Source organism: Colletotrichum phormii, assembly GCF_030913505.1.
Source record: "Colletotrichum phormii strain CBS 102054 chromosome Unknown BDP81scaffold_24, whole genome shotgun sequence".
Taxonomy (NCBI): Eukaryota; Fungi; Ascomycota; class Sordariomycetes; order Glomerellales; family Glomerellaceae; genus Colletotrichum; species Colletotrichum phormii.
In genome coordinates this window covers 353,762-371,660 of record NW_026851466.1, presented here as the reverse complement: position 1 = coordinate 371,660, position 17,899 = coordinate 353,762, and the positions used below count along the sequence as shown (strand labels likewise).

Sequence of the window (17,899 nt, the reverse complement as noted above, 5' to 3'; positions counted from 1 at the left end):
TAGTTGCCATTAGTGACGAACCTTAGATATGAGAGGAGACTCGGTTCCTGGCGGCGATGCCTTTGATCAACACTCCTCACATACAGTTGAATCGACTGGCTAATTTCCATGATTAACCATCCCTCTGGACTCACTATGAGAGCACAATCAAACTGCCGCAACTGCAGGAATAGGTCCTTTCTGGTCAGATACCTCGTAGTTCGTTGACGGACGCCCTTCACTAGAGTCCGCAGCGCTATCATTGTCCTGAGTTTTGCGGATCCTCTTCTCCCTAGATAAAAGTCAGCTTCCAGTCTCTCCGTTCTTGACATCGAGAATGCTTACCCATGAGAACCTAGTGATACTCTCACAACCTGCGTCATGATAACCAGGAGAACCACCATGACGGCAGAGTACACATAGCCCTTTGGGAACCTCGGGGCTTCGACAGTCGGGTACACAAACAGCGGTATCCACGCGTTCGTAGATGTAGCGATAGCCGTCATGAGGATCAAGGTCAACGCTCGCTCCTCGATGTTGTGCTTGAGAATAATGTTGGCCCAGCCGTACAGCACCGAAGAGACTGCGACGGCAGAGTACGTGGTGCTGAACGCATACCACTTTGCGGCTTCCGGCACATTCCAGACAGCCAAAATGACCAGTCCCGAGAAGTTGATCGCCGATGCCAAGGTAATAGCCGCCGGACGCCCGATCCACAAGTCTGCGCTAAAGTTGATGAACAGCACGAAGAAAATTCCCAGCCCGGGGCTGAGTGCAGCCAGGTTATTCATCTGGGCGGTGCTGTATCTGCCGAGACTCTTGATCCACAACAAGAAGGCAGCGCTGTTCGCACTGGTGTTGAAGAAGAGGATATCCCAAATGATCAAGACGTAGAACCGCCAGTTTGTAAATACTCGTTTCAAGAGGCTCAGTGAGAAAGGTGTGCTCTTGACCGATGCGCCGGCCTTTTCCAGACGCGAGCGTGCGAGGTCGAGTTCAGACTCCTTCATGAGAAGCGTGTTTGGCTTTGCGGGCGTGCCGGGCCACACGAAGTATCCGATTACCGCGAGAGGTAGCGTGATGGTTGCGTTGATGATGAAGAGCCAGCGCCAGCCGGCTAGGCCGTGAGTCCCGTCGAGGTATGTCACTGCTGCGGCTTGTAGTAAGGATGCTGTCAGGGTACCGAGGGTAAGACCGATGTAGAATATGCCGCCTCTTCGGCCGATTTCATCGCTTCGATACCACGATCCGAGGACGAAGTGGACACCAGGGAAGTACGAGGCCTGGTTTGACTGTTAGCTTTGATCCAAGACGGCCGGGGTAGAAGAGGGGAGTTTACTTCGAAGATGGCCACCATGAACCGATATGCCATGATTTCAGCGTAACTATTGGCGCGATATTGGAGGAGAGTGAACAGTCCCCAGCCGAGATCAAGGGTCGGAACGAGAACGTGCATCGGGACTCTTGGGAACAGGTAGATGAACGGCAAAAGACCGACTACGTTGCCAACGACGAAGATGGTCTGGAACTGGACGAGCTCATTGCCGTGGAAGCCGAGCTCGTCGGCCATTCCAGAAACGTAGGCATTATCTGATGTTGTGTTAGCGGGCATAAGCAGCAAAGCGAAGGTGCTCTCGAAGGTGGTTTGCTCACTGATGTTGATCTGGTCGATGTACTTGACCCAATAGATGATGCTGCGGAGGCATGGTCAGTCTTGTTGGAGAGCACTTGTAGAAGAAACGAGACATACAAAGCGTAGGGCACGATGAGGAAGTCAAGTTTGAGGATCAGCTTTCTCTCCTCGGGGGTATCAGTCGGCGCAAACCAGTGATACCAACGGCGAACCGGCGGAGTTGACATGGCGCCTGAGTCTCGAAATGTACCTGGACTTGCAACAGTATGAGACGAAACCGCCGAGTTCAACCCATCATTTCTTCCCTTAATAAATCTTTATCATGATCAGTTTTAAGGGAACATCGACAAGCCTTGTGTTGAAGTCGTCAATGCCACATCGGAGCACATCACCGGCAGGCATGGGTCGGGAGTTTCCCGACGAGAATCCAGACTCGCGCACCCATGGCGAGAAGTCCGGCAATAGAAAGGATGTAGTTATTTTCCCGATAGCTTATCTCGGCCTCTGGTCTGAATACTGTGGTTGGCTAGCGACCGTTCCTTCTGGATTTCGGTAAGACGTCTTGCTGGGGTGGTTGATGATGATGCAATCCTGTGTAACATTGCGCGAGCGGGTACGCGGCAGTTGGCTTTTGTCCGCGCAGAAATCTAAGTCCTAATTAAGAGATATCTTGCCGTACGTTTACGACATTTAAGGCCTCGGCTTTTGTACTCTTGGTGCTGATTATCTGCTCGCTGTAGAGATATAAAGTTCATTGTGGCTGGGATTACGGGCAGTCTTTCGACTTAAAGGTGGTCCATCCGAACACCTCTTCAAAGTTCGGACAGGGTTCACGACTTTGCTGTGGCCGAAACAGGAAACAGCCAAGATTAGAGGCTCAGTACGAAACCGTTGGTAGCGGATCTTGGCAAGAATCTCTAAAGTTTATTTCCTACAGTGTTTCGCTTGACCTTAAATACCCGTCGCGTGGTTCCTCTTACGAAGAACCCATAGAAGCCGAAGATGGAAGCGGTAACGGCGATATCATAGGAATCGTCAGTTTAGCATGTAATGGCATTATGAAGCGTACATGTAGAGTGCACAGCTGCATGAAAACGATAGTTGAATTGTGTATAAACACAAACGTCCTCACTTAAGTACTTTTGGTCCAAGAATCTTGAGCTCCAGACATGACTTAGGCTATACTGTTTGGATTGGAATTTGACACCAGGAAGTTTGGCTACAGAGACTACAGCTCAGCTAAACTATCGAAGCCCCTTATTCGCTACCATTGGCACCGGCAGCGATGCAAGCGTTCGAGAAACCATCACCGTCTATCTCCTTGCCGGGAGAGTTGCAGACACGGTGACCGTCGTCGTCACCGAGCGTGCAGTCGGAGCAGAAGCCAGGGCAGACCTTGTTGGTCGCAGCATCATTCTAGTCCGCCATCAGTCTATTTCATCTTGAGAAACGGGGTTCGGGCGGTGAGTGGGAGCTTACAGGGAAGCCGAAGATAAACTGCCCGCTGTGGAGGCGGGTGTGATGCTTAGCGGTGACGCTGAGAACTTGTTAGCCTCAGACTCCTAGAAACTCTATATAGTGTGCCTTGTAGTTGAACAATAGGAGAGGATTCGAAGAAGGAATCATTGTTTTGGACGAGATTTGAGAAAGTTGGTAGCTTACCCAGTCGCGGCAGCGAGGAAGAAAGTCATCATGGCGGTGACGGTAGAGAACTGCATTTTGAAAGTGATGTAGGCGATTTTGGTTCAAAATGGGGTTTGATGAAGTGAGTGGTGAATTGTTGAAGTGAGTGTTGACTATTTGGTTGAATTGTGAGATTATGGAACGAGTGCTGAAGAGAGGATTCTATAGACACTTAAATAGCCATTCCTTGGCACGCCGGTAAGTCAATACCGTAGGGCTGAACATAGGTAGTTGAAGCAATCGCCGAATTCAACTACATCCGGACTCCAGTGGTTTCGATGTTCCGGTACTGCCGTAAGGCTGAGATGTGCGATGATCGTGTTCACGACTCAAGACTTAGATGAACTAGAGAACTAGGCGTGGCCTAAGCCACAGCAAGGAGCGAAAGCGAGAGCGAAAGTGGGAACAAAAGGTAGTGAAACCCACGAATTGACGAGTAATTCTGCCACTGCTTTAAATCGCCCACAATTGAAGCTTTTGTCCCGGGAAATCGGAACATGAAAGGCTTTGGTAATTGGGCTATGTTAAGTGTTCATCCCATGGCAAACTACGGATATTGTCCGCCGCCGTTGACTTATCTTAGGTACCTTACTTACCCAACCCACTACCTCAGGTAGATATCAAACCATATGAGCTAGTGATACGAGCTCTAAAGATTCATGATCCTTGCATGAACAGTGGTTTCGTCACAGTATTCTGATCGAATTAGGAAAGTATTCGCCTGTAGGAGACATTTGATGCAAAACGCTGACATTTTCCACATAGCCCCAGGCCATAATGTATTTACAGAGGGAAAGTATACATGCATGGATCCGATGAATCCGATGAATCCGAAATAATATTACAAAAGGGTGGGTACCGCAACATGACGCCGTTACCCGTGATCATGTGCACACCTCTCTCCTTTCTTGCTTCTGCCGTTTGTAGTTGGCTTCATTCCCTCGACTTAGATACACTGAGAGTACCAGTCGTTGACAAGCTGGCACTTGCCAGAGGCGCAGGTAGTGGCACCGGAGTAGCCCTGGCCGCCGCACTGGCCGTAGAGTGCGACGGATCCGGAAGTCGCAGCCTCGGACGCCTTGGGCGCAGCAGAGGTGGAAGCTGCAGGGGCAGCGGAGGGGGTAGCCACAACGGTATCGGTGGTCTCATCAGCAGCCTCAGCTGTGGTATCAGAGGAAGAGGAGGAAGCGCTCAGCTTGCCCATGCCGGCGTTGCTGGGGACAGTGGTCTTAATCTTGCTGCCGGCTGTGGCACTGGCGATGGAAAAGCCATCGAACTCGCTGAAGAAGGAGGTGTCGGTGTATTTGAACTCGTCGGTGGTGTCCTCGAAGACGTTGAGTTCGCAGGCTCTGCCGAGCGCGGTCTTGCACTGAGCGGCGGTGGTCGCGTCGGGGGCGGTGAAGAGCTTGCCCTGGTAGTCAGAAACGAGCTGCTTGACGTTGATGAACGCGTTGCCCTCGAAGATACCGCGAGCCTTGGCGTCGCCACCCTCGATCGCGTGTCCCTTGGTGTCCTCCCAGACGTTGTTGACGGCGTGAAGCAGGGTGGCGCCACTGAGGGCGGGACCACGGCCGGCAGTCATGTACACGTAGTTGTTCTTCATGGTGATCTGGTCATCCTCGCCAACCATCTCGAAAGTCCAGTAGTGGTATCCATCGCAGCCAGTGGAGTAGGTAGAGTTTCCGTTGATGAAGTTGTTGGACAGGGTGATGCGCTTGCTAGGGGTGAAGCCGAAGACATAGTGCTGGCGACCGGGGCGGGTAGTCTTTCTTCAAGTCAGCTTCGAGTTACAAATACTTAAATTATGGCAGAACTTTACTTACCGTGACGTGGTCGACCCAGACAAGGTCGGCGCCGGCGAAAGACAGAGCGTCACCTCCCCAGACGTACTTGTGGTTCAAGTCGGTAATCTCAATGTTCTGGATAATGACGTTGCTGCCCTGCATCCTCAAGCCCTTACCCTTGATGACGCCCTTGTTACCGACACCGATGATGGTCTTGTTGGACCCGACGTCGATAGGCGTACGGGCGGCCTTGTACCAAGTGTCCGTCTCCTTGGTGGCGCTGCCGCAGTCGTCCAGTATAATTCTCTGGCAAGCGGCGCCGGTGCCCCAGTTGGCGCATGCCGTGCCGGTCTCCGTGCCCTCGGACTTGGTAAAGTCGTACTCCTGAGAAAGAGCAATGACACGGGGCTCGTCGTCGGTGAGGTACTTTGTCAGCTCGTCGATGTCCTTGGGCGTGACGGCGGCAAGGCTTCCACCGCCGGTAACTCCGGTCGCGAAGCCCTCCGCCTTTCCGGTCACGGTCTGAGCGGAAGTCAAATTGACAACGGCCGCCAAGACCGCCAAGATGGTTGAAGCCGACTTCATTGTGTCTGTAAGAAGCGCGGAATCCGCGGAGTTTAGCCGAAAGAGGTAAATGGTATAAAGAGGAGAAAAGAATGTAAACAATGAGTTCGCAACTCAACGAATGGACAGACTTGATTGAACAAGGCAATTCAAGACCAAAATGTAAAAGAGAGACTTGAGCAGAAACAACTCAACAGCAAGAGAGAATGGATTGAGAAAAACTGAGTCTCATCGAACCTGTGGAAGGACGCAGCCTCTGATAAGCGTCGATGTCAGCCATTCGCCATACGCGAATACGGTAAAGCCGGTAGGCTTGCAAAGAGGAGCAGTGTTTCTACCTGGAACAAACTACGCCTGTCACTTTAATTTAACTGACAGATCGAATAGGTGTAACTTGCTCTTTCAAGATCCCTTTGATTGGTTGATAACAGTCTTGCTGTGGTGCATGCGCCCTCTGCGCCCCCCTGAATGCTGAACAGGACACAAAGTCTGCTCGATTGAGAGTAGTGACGTCTCCTCCACGGCCCCATATGCCTAATGTGTAAGTAACTATGGAACTTTCCTGTCAGGGGATATGCATATGTTCTACTTGGGCAAGTCATTCGTGATTTCAACCAACCCGCGCGACTCTTATCCCCGATGCGTGAACCTTCTGGGACCCGGCTCGCACCGCAGAAGCTTGCGAATGCAGGTTTTCACATCGCGATTATCTTAGCAAGTCAAGTAATCATTTGATGCCGTATCAAGCCAATGGGATGGCCGCTGTGGAAGGGCATTGAGGTTAGAGGGGCCGGTGACAAGAGCCACTGTATCCGTAAACTGGGGGTTCGACAGGGGTGCTGCTCGGATTCGGTTCTCTTCGTGATTGAGGAGACTCTATGCTCCCAGTAGCCCACGGCGGCGTCTTCATCAAGACTCGCCAGGCTGAAAAGCCGATATGAACGTGTACACGGTAGTATTTAAAAAATTTTCCCACTACATGTAACGAGACATTTGTGTAGTCGACGTTTCTGACAGACTTAATTTCAATGGCTTTTTGCTAACAAGCCACTCTCAATCATCCCCATCGCAACTTAGAACTCTTCGTCTTAACGTACTCCGCTAGCCATGGCCTTAGTGGACCACACACCAACACCACATTGCAGTCTATGCTCGTTGTCAAGTACGGATACTTGTTCGTTAGTAGGCGATTGACGTGCTTTTTGATCAAGGAATGGGGCAAGATCCAACGTCGGAGCTAGCCCATCAGACAGGAGCGCTGAAGCAAGGAGTAGCGTAGACGGGGAGACGGGATATGTCCGAAAATTTGCAGATCTTTCCTGCACTGTAAATAACATGACTTGCACCATTTCTGCGCGCTGAAGTTTGCCAATGGGATCGTCTGCGTTGCTGCTAGGTACATGTAGCAAATACATTACCAGTGTGACTACCTTACTAAGTCAGAAATATAAATCCCGCAATGCCGCGTACATGTTATATGTGAATACCCGAGTGGCCAACAGAAGCATGCAGGGTATTCCAATTACCTAGGTCAAGCCCCGACGGGCAGTTGCTTTCGTTACCTACTTACTTGGTACATCTTCCTGAGGGTCTGGGCATGAGCGCTGAGACAGATTTGCAGCCGCGCCTATGTTGGCGCGCCTCCTTCATCGACATTAAAGCTATGAAGAGGGTATGTTTGCAGCCATTCGAACTTCTTCAGTCATGTCTCAAGTCAACCTCTGCATGCAAACTTGCGTTTTAAGCGATCCTTAGGTTCGGAGATGAATTGATCTTTAGCTTTTGTCGCGTTGAGAATGATGTGATTTGAGCAGAGTCATAAGAACCTTGACAGTACGAAAATACATCGTGCGAGTACGTAAGGCGAAATTGGAACAGCCTCTCACGCGCAGACCGTTTTCCAAATCCATCTACTACCGGAATCAGAAGCAATTGAAGCTTTTGCATTGTAGATGATATTTCTCAACATGCACATGTGAAGACCAATTTGCCCTCAATTTGAGCCTCTATGTTTCATCGCTAGGTACTAGTAGCCTTTGTGACTTTGAAGGTACACGTAGGCAATTACTAGGCATCGATGCCGAAAATTGAACAATAGACATATCTACTGTTACGCCCGCCGCAACTTGTCACTGTGGGCGCGTAGCTATATTGCAGAACAAGGGAAAATGATGCGCAGTCATCATTATGTTACGACCCAACATGCATGACCAAGAACAGGGCCTGCCCCGCAGGCTCGCGGCGGTTACAACACACCATATATGCAGGAGACAAGGGACACTAGGGCACGCCCTCACGGAACGGAAGAACTATGGTACAAGTCACGTGATGATAAGATAAGACACGAGCAACCATGGTGGGACCATGAGCGCTCATGCCAAGTAATACCAGACGTTAAATACATCATCATCATCATCATGCCAAGTAATGAGCGCTCATACAGGAACAATAAGCGCTCACCCGATCAGAAGGACTGATCATTGACAAAGGATATGTTCAGGACCAGGACTTGTATATAAGGATGGACTTGAGCTGGACTCTAGGACAGACTTCCATAGCTCTTCAGCAATTAACTTCGTATCAGATCTTATGATCGCTTTCAGCTATCTTTCTTGAGAACCTCTTTGATAAGACTATGATTGATCATCGAAGCCTTCCCTTACCTTACGACTTACAGACATAGCTTCCCTGAAGCTATCCCCGACTACGAATACTGTTACCAGTTCCGCAGCCTCAACTTCTGCAAACATACCTCACTACGACTAGCTGGCCGTAACACATTATCGAAGCTTTTGCTTTGTGCCACAGTTGGTTGCCTTGTCCTGCTCGTAACACTAGGCTAATAAAAGTTTATAAAAATAAAGTATTAAAAAGGCTATTTTAAAGCGTTAAAACCTATTAAAATATATATATATCCCTAAAATCTAGTAGACTTGAGGTAGCCAGCCTATCGAAATAAAATCCCGGAAGGGTTATAATGCCCCTAATGGCATAACTGCGCTCGCACTGTTCCAGGGACACCCACTCCCCCTTAGGTACATTTTGAGTGCATGAATTAGGTGGGGATAAAAATGGGCTAAAGCTGTTGGTATCCCTATCACAGTGATGTTGGTTCGAACCGTAGGGTCCTGGGGGTGACGAAGTATCAATATCTCTCTGTATTGATTGATTCTGCGTAAGGAGTAAAAGGGAGATTCCAACCGGAGCTTGGGTGGGTAGTCGAGGTCTAAGTGTACCCCCTCGAGGTGGCCCATGCTCTGCCCCTACTCGCGGCCGAATTGGACTTCCAATCCGACAAAAGCAATGTAATTCTGTGATTTAAGAAACGCTTAGAAAGTTACTGCCTTTTGGAATGTAGATCTAAGCATCATGACGTGTTGCCAGCGGCTCGGTTCTGAACATTGTAATATGACACCCTTATTGAAAGGAGCCACCCCGCGAAATATGTGGATGATGGAAAGTGATGGGAAATACCTGCCGAAGTTGAAGTAGGTGTTCAAAAGAATAACATAAGGGGTGGAATTTCCTGCACTATTCATATGGCCTCTAATGAAGGCCGTCTTTGCCTCATGTCGTTGATAATGTCTCGGGCGGCCATCGAAAGATCTCAAGCAGGGCGAACAAGATCACTAGATTCACACAACAGAAGCATTTCACAATTGCCCATTGTGGCGGAGCACAATTAATCTTGTCGGAATTGTGGTTTCGCAGCATTTAATATGGGCCCATGTGCTCGATTAGAAATTCTTCGATGCTGGAATCAAGGTAGGATGTAGCCTCTCAAAGTTACAAACTTCTTTAAGAAAGCATCGTTCAAGAGCTGATTGCGGTACTAAGTTACTATTCTTAGTGAACAATGTTGACAGCTTCCGATGCTTCGGTCATCAACACAAGATGTAAACGACACCAAAATCAAGGCGGTTTACTAAGAATTAAGAAAATACAAAGTGGTGAACGATAGAGCAGAATAACAGGATTTGAGATACTGAAGACCGGTGTCTCATTTTAGGACTCCCAAAGACTTTTCTTGTTGCCCAAAAAGTTCCTGGACGTCATCTCTTATCTGCGGTCTACCTATTCCAAGCCTGTCAGGCGAGTTTTGTACATCTTCGACAAGACGCCGCTCGGCCGAACAGACTTAGCATTGAGTCATCTACAACCTACCACATCAGTAAATACCGGGCAAAAGCGGAATTGTTGCACTCAGCGTCTCCTATCCGAACTCGCTACAAACGCTTGTCTGAACATTCACGAACTTCTCTCCAAAATTAAATTTCCAGATCTCTCCCTCGCTGAGACCTTGATTTATTTCATGTATTGATTGATCGAATATGCAATGCAAGACTCTCAGTTATGACAACATCAAGGTGGGAAGCCGTGATGGCCATTTCTCATCGAATGTAGTCTCAGATGAGCCACTTTGGCCAAGCGTAATATGTGAAGATTGATACTTGGCTGCTCGCTTGACTGGCGTGGGCTATATCCTTCAGGTCCAGAATGGATAGATGTCATCAATATAAATTGTAACTTCAAGTTTCCGGGTGGAATGGAGGCAATTCCCAACAATAAATGTAGCCTGAAAAAGGGCATCGGAAGGCAAGTGGAAGAGCCTTCTGAGGACACCACGCCTTTACCGTGAGGTTGATGACTATCGTACTGAGAATTATGACCACTACAGCTTCAATGCTTGAAATTGCAGCTGTCTTAGCTGGAGATGTTCCTGATTCTCATCTGGATTTAGAGACTCAGTGACTTCCTAGACAGGATGCGTATATGCTCATCTAAACATCTGATTGCTCCTTATCACTAGAATGTATATGGTGAGTATGATAGGTAGTTACCCCAAAGCGCGGAGTATGGCTCCCGAAGATGCCGTACGATGGTGCTTTCTGGATGCTTCTTCAGATTTCAAGGACGAAGATCATGTGTGTCTAATCAGGAGGGTGCTGGGGGATCGGCGACGTCATGGCCCAACGCTCCTATACTCTAGTACCGCGACATGAATGTCATTATATGTGATAATAGAGTTCATAGTGATATCTTGCCTACATGTACGTACTTTAGGGGCCGTGAGTAGATGCGGTATTGAATCTCTTTTGCTATCGAGCAAAGTTCAAGAAAGTCGCCGGTCCTTTGACAAATTCTCTCCGGGACGCTCGAAGCTTGTAATTTTCACCACAAGTCCGATTAGCCAACAACAAAGAAAGACTTTGCCACAGGTGCCCGAGACCATTTGTCAATGTTGCACTGAGGCAGAAACTTTGGAACGTTGTTACTTGCTGTGCCTCCCCTGTTTCGCGTTGACTTGGTGAATCCAGAAATCCTACATTAATATTATCCCCAAGAGCGACCTGACTTTAAAACGATATTGTCATCTCGAGGAGTATTCACCCTCTGTGTCTTGGCGCAGGCAAACACACTTTTACAATACCGCGGTCAACGTAAAGTAGACTTAAATGGCACTAGACTAAGCTCATCAATATCGACGCACATCTCGTCCAACGCCGTCTCGTGATCTGCACCAGCATACTTCCTGCACTTGTACCATAGTTATAGACAGACGCCACATGTAGCGCGCCACAAGCTGGGTGAATCATCCTCTTAAGGCTGGGCAAAGCTTTCTGTCTTAGTCTCCAAGCTTATGAGCACGAGCTGAGGACGACGACACTAAACTTGGATCCATGCGGCCCGCTGTTTCCCATTCCCATGGAACGGGAATGCCTGTCGGCCCATCGTGAAGTGTGGCAGTGTTAGACAGGACCACTCGATGGCTTATTGTTCGTCTAGAGGCTGAAACCTTCAACAAGGGTGGTCCTCATCGCCCCCATGTTGGTGAAACAGGAGCAGCCAATCGGTTATCGGCCATAGCACAGAATGGGGCCTCGGAATGTAAGGGTGGCCTTTTCTCCGTTGCGCTTCCTCACACATGGCGTTAGTGAAGATCTCGGAAGAAAACTGCACGTTACTTGGATGTTTACAGATCGGCGGTAAAGCTCATTGCTGTGGGCAGCATTTCTCTACGCGCTCCCTCAGGCCGGCTCCACGAGTACGTGAGCATACAAACGCTCTTGTGCCGATAGCCAGGCAAATGCGTTCAATGAGTTGCATTCAACCTGGTAGATTTCATCAATATCAGAATTTCCCAAGACGTTTATGACATATCACGGGGCCACCGAAAGGTGTTTGTCCTGTCAGAATAGCCAAGTTCTCGGCCTCCGAACGAGTCAAGTTGTTGAGTTCATCCGGATCGTGGCTTGCCAAGGCGACATATTCAAGGGGTTACGAGGACTTCGGGCTCCTTTATGCGTTAACAAATGCCTTGGGTACGACACATAGCTTTGACAAGTCAATTATTGGTGTCTACTAAGTTAGCAGCCCGCCGCCGGCGGAGAAGTCCAGTCCGCATAGTGCGGGCTGTTCCTTGATGCGCCACCGAGTCTAAAAGTTCGTGATAGGGCTTAGCATCAGCCCAGTTATCATGGGGAAATGGGGTCTAGAGCCCTTCTCCCCCATATTAAGCAGGGAAACGGTCACAAGGCCGCTTCGAGGCCTTCCTGGTTACAATAAGGGGCACATGCTGCGTGAGCTAGAGGAACTCTATTTTTGCACTGACGCTGCTCCGCATCTCCGCTTGATTCTAATGCAGCTGAGAGCGTGTTCATACTCTGAGTAAGTCATCGACTTCAAGAGCTTCAATTGGGAGAAGGCAAAGTCTCGAGTCCAGTGGATTTCAAGAGTCATAGTAATGGTTGAACACTCAGACGATTCACTTCGCCGGTGACATTGTCAACTAGATTGCCTTCTGAATGTTCTCGGAGAGCTTTTCCGGGTGTGCATGAATCGTGGTTGTCAAGCATTGCCGGTGTCGATCCTCGTCCCGCCTGGCCGGTTTCAGAGGTAAAGAATTGGGTTCTACAGTCTACTTAACATGTATGCTAAGAATGTCCACAATAACCTTGTTAATTCACTTCACGATGCATCGAATCCGGACTTGGCAGCTGAGAATAGCATCGGGCATTCGGCCTTTGTACTGCCAAAGAGTCCGCTCGGCGCCGACTCTCATGGGAGAGGCTGGCCTTACTTGGCCAGGCGTAATATGGATTCAATCAAGAGGCTAAGCGAGGTGACAGTTTGCCATCATCAAATTGAATATTGAGTAGTGATCAAGATGGTCGAACTTGGTATAGCAGCAAGTCTAGCGGTATCAAAGACTTGGAGGACGTCAGGATACGGCGTGTACTATATAGTATATAGCTAGAGCCTGCGACCCTCCACGCCACATACCCTCCGGGAGGTCTGCCGCAAGGGCGGCTGCGCCCTTGCCGCCATGGCGTTAAATATAAAACAAAAACAAACAAACAATAGCGGTATCATGGTATTATAAAAAGTTCTTCATTTTCCTCGAAAAATGTTGTCCTTCTCATCATCACATCACACAGATCAGTCTTCTATCACAACAACGAGTTGTACTTCCTTCTTTTTTCTTGCTTTTTAGTCACTCACTTAGGAACTTTCCTACCACTTTCACTTACCACCAATCTTTTGAAACAAGATGGCCGCTATCGGAGCAGTTGCAACCCTCGGCGTCGCCATGGGCAATGTTGCCACCTTTTGGGGACTCGTCTCATCGGGCATTGGCATCATGTCGGCGATCAACACGAAGCCCAAGGAGGTTGACTTCTACACCATCCGCACGGAAATTGGAGACAACCAAGATGCTGCGGGCAACCCTCCTTCCATCATCCTGTCCGACTTCTCCAACACCCAGATATTTGGTGTCTTTGAGGGAAACAGTGACAAGCCCGAGGATCAGTGCCGCAACAATGGTGACCTGGAGCTGTTCAAGGGTCTCAAGAACGCCGAGGCGCCTATTCAGAGCTTCAAGACCAACAATGGCTTCAACCTCAAGTCTCTCGACATCCAGCCCGGTGGCAATGCTATCTGCGTCTCCAACATCATTCTCAAGGGCAGCGATACCCAGGCGAGACGTGATGAGGTCTTCATCCCCGTTGGTGACTTGGGATTCCAGTGCGGCCGTGAGTGGAACTGGGGTGCCGTCCTTAACGGTGTTCGCCAGCGCTGCATCTGGCTCGACGGTCAACCTGACGGCACCAACAAGCCCATCCAGTCCCTGCACCTCGATATGGAGAACCTCGCTGGCATTTTCAACAAGGGAAAGAACGACACACTGGCCAAGACCACCTTCGAGCAGGCTTGCAAGTACATAACCGACAATGTGGGACAGATCGCCAACCGCAACAGCTGCAAGGAGTCCTACGGCAAGCGCTCTCTTTCCGGCAAGAACCAGACCATCGATACTGTTCCCTTCCTTGAGGAGCTTTCTGGCTTCTTCAACGGCAAGGAAGAGTCGCTGACCAAGTTTGCCGGTGCTCCCTTCATCACCTCCGACAACAAGATTTGGGACGCTGCCAAGCAAGCCTTCACTGACGTTTCTCCTAAGAACGTTCCCGCTAAGCGCTCCCGACACTTTGCCCGCATGGAGCAGAAGAGGAGTTTGGCTTCTACCCTGAAGGGCGAGCGCTGCGAGTATGCTGTCAATGGAGCAGCCCCGGAGTGCAAGGTCGTCAAGGAATTTGCCGTCGGCTCTGCTTGATTTTGGACACTTGATTCTGTGCTTTATTGGAAGATTTCCTTGTCTTTGTTTAGCCTCGTAGATTGTTTGTTTAGATTTCTCGAATGAAGCTTCACGTTTTAGCAACCAATATTGAATCTTGGGTCCTGTGAGCTAGTAATTCATTCACTTACACTCTATCATAGGTCATCTTCTGGGTATGATCAGAGGAAAGTGAGATACAGGAAAATCAAAAAGCCCTATTGGAGCTCTAGCAATCTGCAAGTGAAGTAAGATTAAGGTGACGCTCCATTCGGCGTAGAAATTGCAATTAACTTTAACATGGCAGGGAAGGCAGCAGGGATGCTCCAGAGGGACTTCTAGTTCGGGTTGTGGGGTGCCTACACCATCAAGGACTCAACACATGAGTTGATCAATTGCTTGGGCAGAAATATTCTCAGAAGGTACAATGGATCTGGCGCTTAACGATGATTACTAAGGATAGGCCGTAGAATGTTTCACTTTGCTTAGTGTCGCAGAGTCATTGTGCTGCAGCCGAACGACTTCCACCGAAGTGTTCATTCACAATGCGAGTAGATAAGCGCGCGAAACTGCAATCTTCGAATCCAACGATGACCGATTTCCATAGTGTTACTGTTGGAATAGGCCTACATTAGGCAGCAGGAGGTTGCTGCCGCGGTCCGTTCCAGCCACGGTGGTCCGTGTGGCTCAGCCACACGAGGGTGGTATACCCCAGACTTCCTGCCGCCGCTGGCACCTGGTTAGACTTCCACTGAAGAACAACAAGAACAAGCAATATCACCACTACAGTCGGTGATCGTTGCTACCCACGATACTCGAGTATTTTCCTTTTCCACCTGTGAATCCAACAGTTACATTACTAGAAAAGAAAGTTCGTTTATTATAACCAAGCAGAGAATCTCACGTCAGCTTCAACTGCATGGTTAAGAGCTTTTCATTCTCTTTGATTTTCAGCTCAGCAAGCTACTGAATGCGAGATTTTCAGCGAAGGAATCAACATCCATCGTGGCTAACCGCTGGGGAGCGAGTCAGTAGCTAGCTGTCATTCGGGCTCACGAGAGTATGTTATAGTCCTTGCTCAACCATGATCACAACCAATCGGGACAACAGTTCTCTTGCAAGGTAACCTTAGATTCTGAAAGGGTAGATGCCCCCCCCCCCTGCGACGTCAATCCCCATGGGGATTAGAGCCTGGGTGTTGTCTAACTTGGCGAGGCAGGCAACTAGACTTTTGTCTTGGCAAGTAAGCCGCCAATGCTTCACATCGCAGCGGTCAAGGCCTCAAAATGTGAAAACTGTTATAGGCCTGTCACGATTGAAATGACTATGGGGCAATTCCGACTAGGCTGCCATTTAGGCTGTCATTGCTGAAGTTTTGCTGATACTTCAACCTCGACGATATCGAGGAAGGAGTCAAGGACAAGTATAAGTATCATAATTCTCGCGTGCAATTCTCACAATCATAGAAATTTTCTCATTCAGCTCGCATCTCCTCACTCATTAACTCATCGATCTTTAAGTTTAAGCAACAATCATCACTCCATTCAAAATGGTCTCCCTGAAGAACGTCGTCCTCGCATCTTTCGCTGGCTTTGCACTAGCCTGCGTCGATTTCGTCGCGAGCATCAACAACTTCCAATATGCCACCATCACCCTCACAGACAATGGTCAAAAAGTTTGCAGCGTCAATGGATACGGCGACGCTAATGGCTGGCGTGAGTTGACTCTATCGAGCTCTGACTTGATGACGTTACAACAATAGCTAATTATGACTACATCATCAGGTCTGAACTGTCGGTCTGGATACTCAGCATACATGCGCTTCCGTGACGATGTTGTTGAGTACTCTGCTCCTCACGGCTCATGGACCTTTGCGACAAAGTGCGAGTACATGGCTGCACCTGGCGCTGGTGCTGCTGGTATCAATGTTTGCACTGCCCAAGTTTTCGGCTGCTAGTCAGTGCACTGTCATAACTTTCTGGAAAGAGGGATGTAATCAATTGGAGAAGAGTGAACCTGCTTTGAAGTTGGTGTTACCGATAGCGCTGGGTGCATGGCCTTGAGAGAAAACTACATGACGACTGATTAATGCAAGGCATCTTGAATATTAAAAACAACAGTTGTTCCAATGCTCAATTTGAAGCTATCTATGCTTCATGGAAGAATTCGTCCTTGCTCAAACAGTTTGTTGAAGACGAAACTTTACAGAGCCTAAACATTATGGGCACTTCAAGCCTCATTTAGGATTTCATATCTGCATTAGACACTGTCTACCACTTTGTGATTGGAACAGACTGCGTTTTTGACTTAGACCTAGTTCTTACTTATCTCAGTTACTGACAGCTCATCAGAGCTCAAGTTGTCATCTAACGTTGCATTCTCCTAGGATGGATCCACCATTGCAATTGATAAGAGTTAAGTCAGCTCCGGCACTAGTGAGAACATGGAGTTGACGACTAAAATCGGGGGTTCGCCTACGAGATGCGGAGTCTAGTGGGCCATGCCAACTCTGTGGCATTGGATGATTCATGCGCTCAGGTTCAACTCCGGCTGTCCGTCTCTCGTGCTAGAAAGGAAGAACTTGGCAACGTTGGTATCCTTTTCAGTGAAGACACTTTGTCCACTTTGCTTCGTTCTTTGCAGATATCGCAGACTGTCAACCCAGCTTGAGACTCATTGGAAACTTGTGTAGCAAGACCATCTCAAAGCCCACAGAACCCAGACTTTAGCACATTTACCCCGCCATTCGAAGTCTGCAGCCCCGATTACCCCGCAGCAACTATGGCAAGCACCACCGACGCGGGGCAGAACTCTGATGTGCGCATCGAAGTCATCTCGCAGCCCGAAGACCTCACTCAAGTCACCAAGGTCGTCCGCGACGCGTTCGGCCACCAAGCCCGCGATGGTGTCTATCTGTCCATGAACCCCGGCTGGGATACACCCGAAGGTGTGGCTCGTGGGGCCGGCCGCATGGCTCAGCGCTTCAACACTGTCAACAAGAACAACAAGGGCGAGCCCAACGTTGTATTCCTCAAGGCCACCGTTCCGGATCCCGAGAATGCCGACCAGCGCAGAATCGTCGGCATGGCCACTTGGGCACAGCAGTCCGTCGTTGAAGGTCACGGCGACCAACCCCCGAAAGACTCGATAAAGGAGCTCGGCCTTGAGTCCATCTTCCCGGGAAACGAAGCCGAGCAGCGATACGCCGCTGCTTGTATGGGATCACTCCACAAGCGACGCAAGGAGGTTATCGCAGAGAAGGCGACGGCGGCCGAGCCGGCAGTTTTCGTGCTGGACATGTGCGGCGTGGATCCCAAGTTCCAGGGTAAGGGCATCGCCAAGAAACTGGTTCAGTGGGGTCTCGATGAGGCACAGCGACGTGGCGGACTTGAGCTGCTTCTCGAGGCGTCAAGTATGGGTAGACACGTGTACGCCAAGCTGGGGTTCAAGCAAGAAGGCCCGGAGATCGAGTATGACGTTGAAGAGCAGTTCGCGCACCGGGACAGGCCTTCAAATATCTTTATGAGAACGGGGGACGGCCAGTAACCCCTCAAAATAGCACAGGGAAGCAGTCCAGGTTCCTGGTCATAGCTCGATTGATACTTTTCGCTACGATGAATTACTGTTAAGGTCTTGAACAGA

At 49.3% G+C, this 17,899-nt stretch overlaps 6 protein-coding genes across 6 annotated transcripts; 3 read left to right on the top strand and 3 right to left on the bottom strand.

Annotated features, from left to right (window-relative positions):
- Nucleotides 1-147: 147 nt before the first annotated feature.
- On the bottom strand, nucleotides 148-1,839 carry BDP81DRAFT_330165 (major facilitator superfamily domain-containing protein; the record flags this gene model as incomplete). Its single annotated transcript, XM_060585380.1, has 5 exons — nucleotides 148-271; nucleotides 325-1,262; nucleotides 1,319-1,569; nucleotides 1,633-1,673; nucleotides 1,730-1,839. The coding sequence occupies 5 exons, from the start codon at nucleotides 1,837-1,839 to the stop codon at nucleotides 148-150; spliced, it is 1,464 nt and encodes a 487-aa protein (XP_060440458.1).
- A 1,030-nt stretch (nucleotides 1,840-2,869) lies between these two features.
- On the bottom strand, nucleotides 2,870-3,330 carry BDP81DRAFT_398547 (uncharacterized protein; the record flags this gene model as incomplete). The annotated part of the gene is made up of 3 exons (XM_060588476.1): nucleotides 2,870-3,028; nucleotides 3,092-3,149; nucleotides 3,275-3,330. The coding sequence occupies 3 exons, from the start codon at nucleotides 3,328-3,330 to the stop codon at nucleotides 2,870-2,872; spliced, it is 273 nt and encodes a 90-aa protein (XP_060440457.1).
- Nucleotides 3,331-3,798: 468 nt separating this feature from the next.
- BDP81DRAFT_357463 (pectin lyase) lies at nucleotides 3,799-5,898 on the bottom strand. Its single transcript, XM_060586337.1, has 2 exons — nucleotides 5,119-5,898; nucleotides 3,799-5,060 (listed from the first exon to the last, which is right to left on the bottom strand). Exons 1-2 carry the CDS (start codon nucleotides 5,662-5,664, stop codon nucleotides 4,242-4,244), a joined length of 1,365 nt encoding a protein of 454 aa, XP_060440456.1. The 5' UTR covers nucleotides 5,665-5,898; the 3' UTR covers nucleotides 3,799-4,241.
- Nucleotides 5,899-13,195: 7,297 nt separating this feature from the next.
- BDP81DRAFT_501218 (BIG4 precursor) lies at nucleotides 13,196-14,257 on the top strand (the record flags this gene model as incomplete). Its single annotated transcript, XM_060595531.1, has 1 exon — nucleotides 13,196-14,257. One exon carries the CDS (start codon nucleotides 13,196-13,198, stop codon nucleotides 14,255-14,257), a length of 1,062 nt encoding a protein of 353 aa, XP_060440455.1.
- Nucleotides 14,258-15,806: 1,549 nt separating this feature from the next.
- On the top strand, nucleotides 15,807-16,214 carry BDP81DRAFT_398544 (uncharacterized protein; the record flags this gene model as incomplete). The annotated part of the gene is made up of 2 exons (XM_060588475.1): nucleotides 15,807-15,972; nucleotides 16,042-16,214. 2 exons carry the CDS (start codon nucleotides 15,807-15,809, stop codon nucleotides 16,212-16,214), a joined length of 339 nt encoding a protein of 112 aa, XP_060440454.1.
- Nucleotides 16,215-17,038: 824 nt separating this feature from the next.
- BDP81DRAFT_464612 (acetyltransferase) lies at nucleotides 17,039-17,803 on the top strand (the record flags this gene model as incomplete). The annotated part of the gene is made up of 1 exon (XM_060594168.1): nucleotides 17,039-17,803. The coding sequence occupies one exon, from the start codon at nucleotides 17,039-17,041 to the stop codon at nucleotides 17,801-17,803; it is 765 nt and encodes a 254-aa protein (XP_060440453.1).
- Nucleotides 17,804-17,899: the final 96 nt, after the last annotated feature.

Bases quoted from the DNA above. Each gene is read 5' to 3' on its own strand.
- BDP81DRAFT_357463 (XM_060586337.1), bottom strand. From the start codon at position 5,664: ATGAAGTCGGCTTCAACCATCTTGGCGGTCTTGGCGGCCGTTGTCAAT. The intron at 5,061-5,118 runs GTAAGTAAAGTT...ACTTGAAGAAAG, and splicing joins TCTGGGTCGACCACGTCACG to ACTACCCGCCCCGGTCGCCA.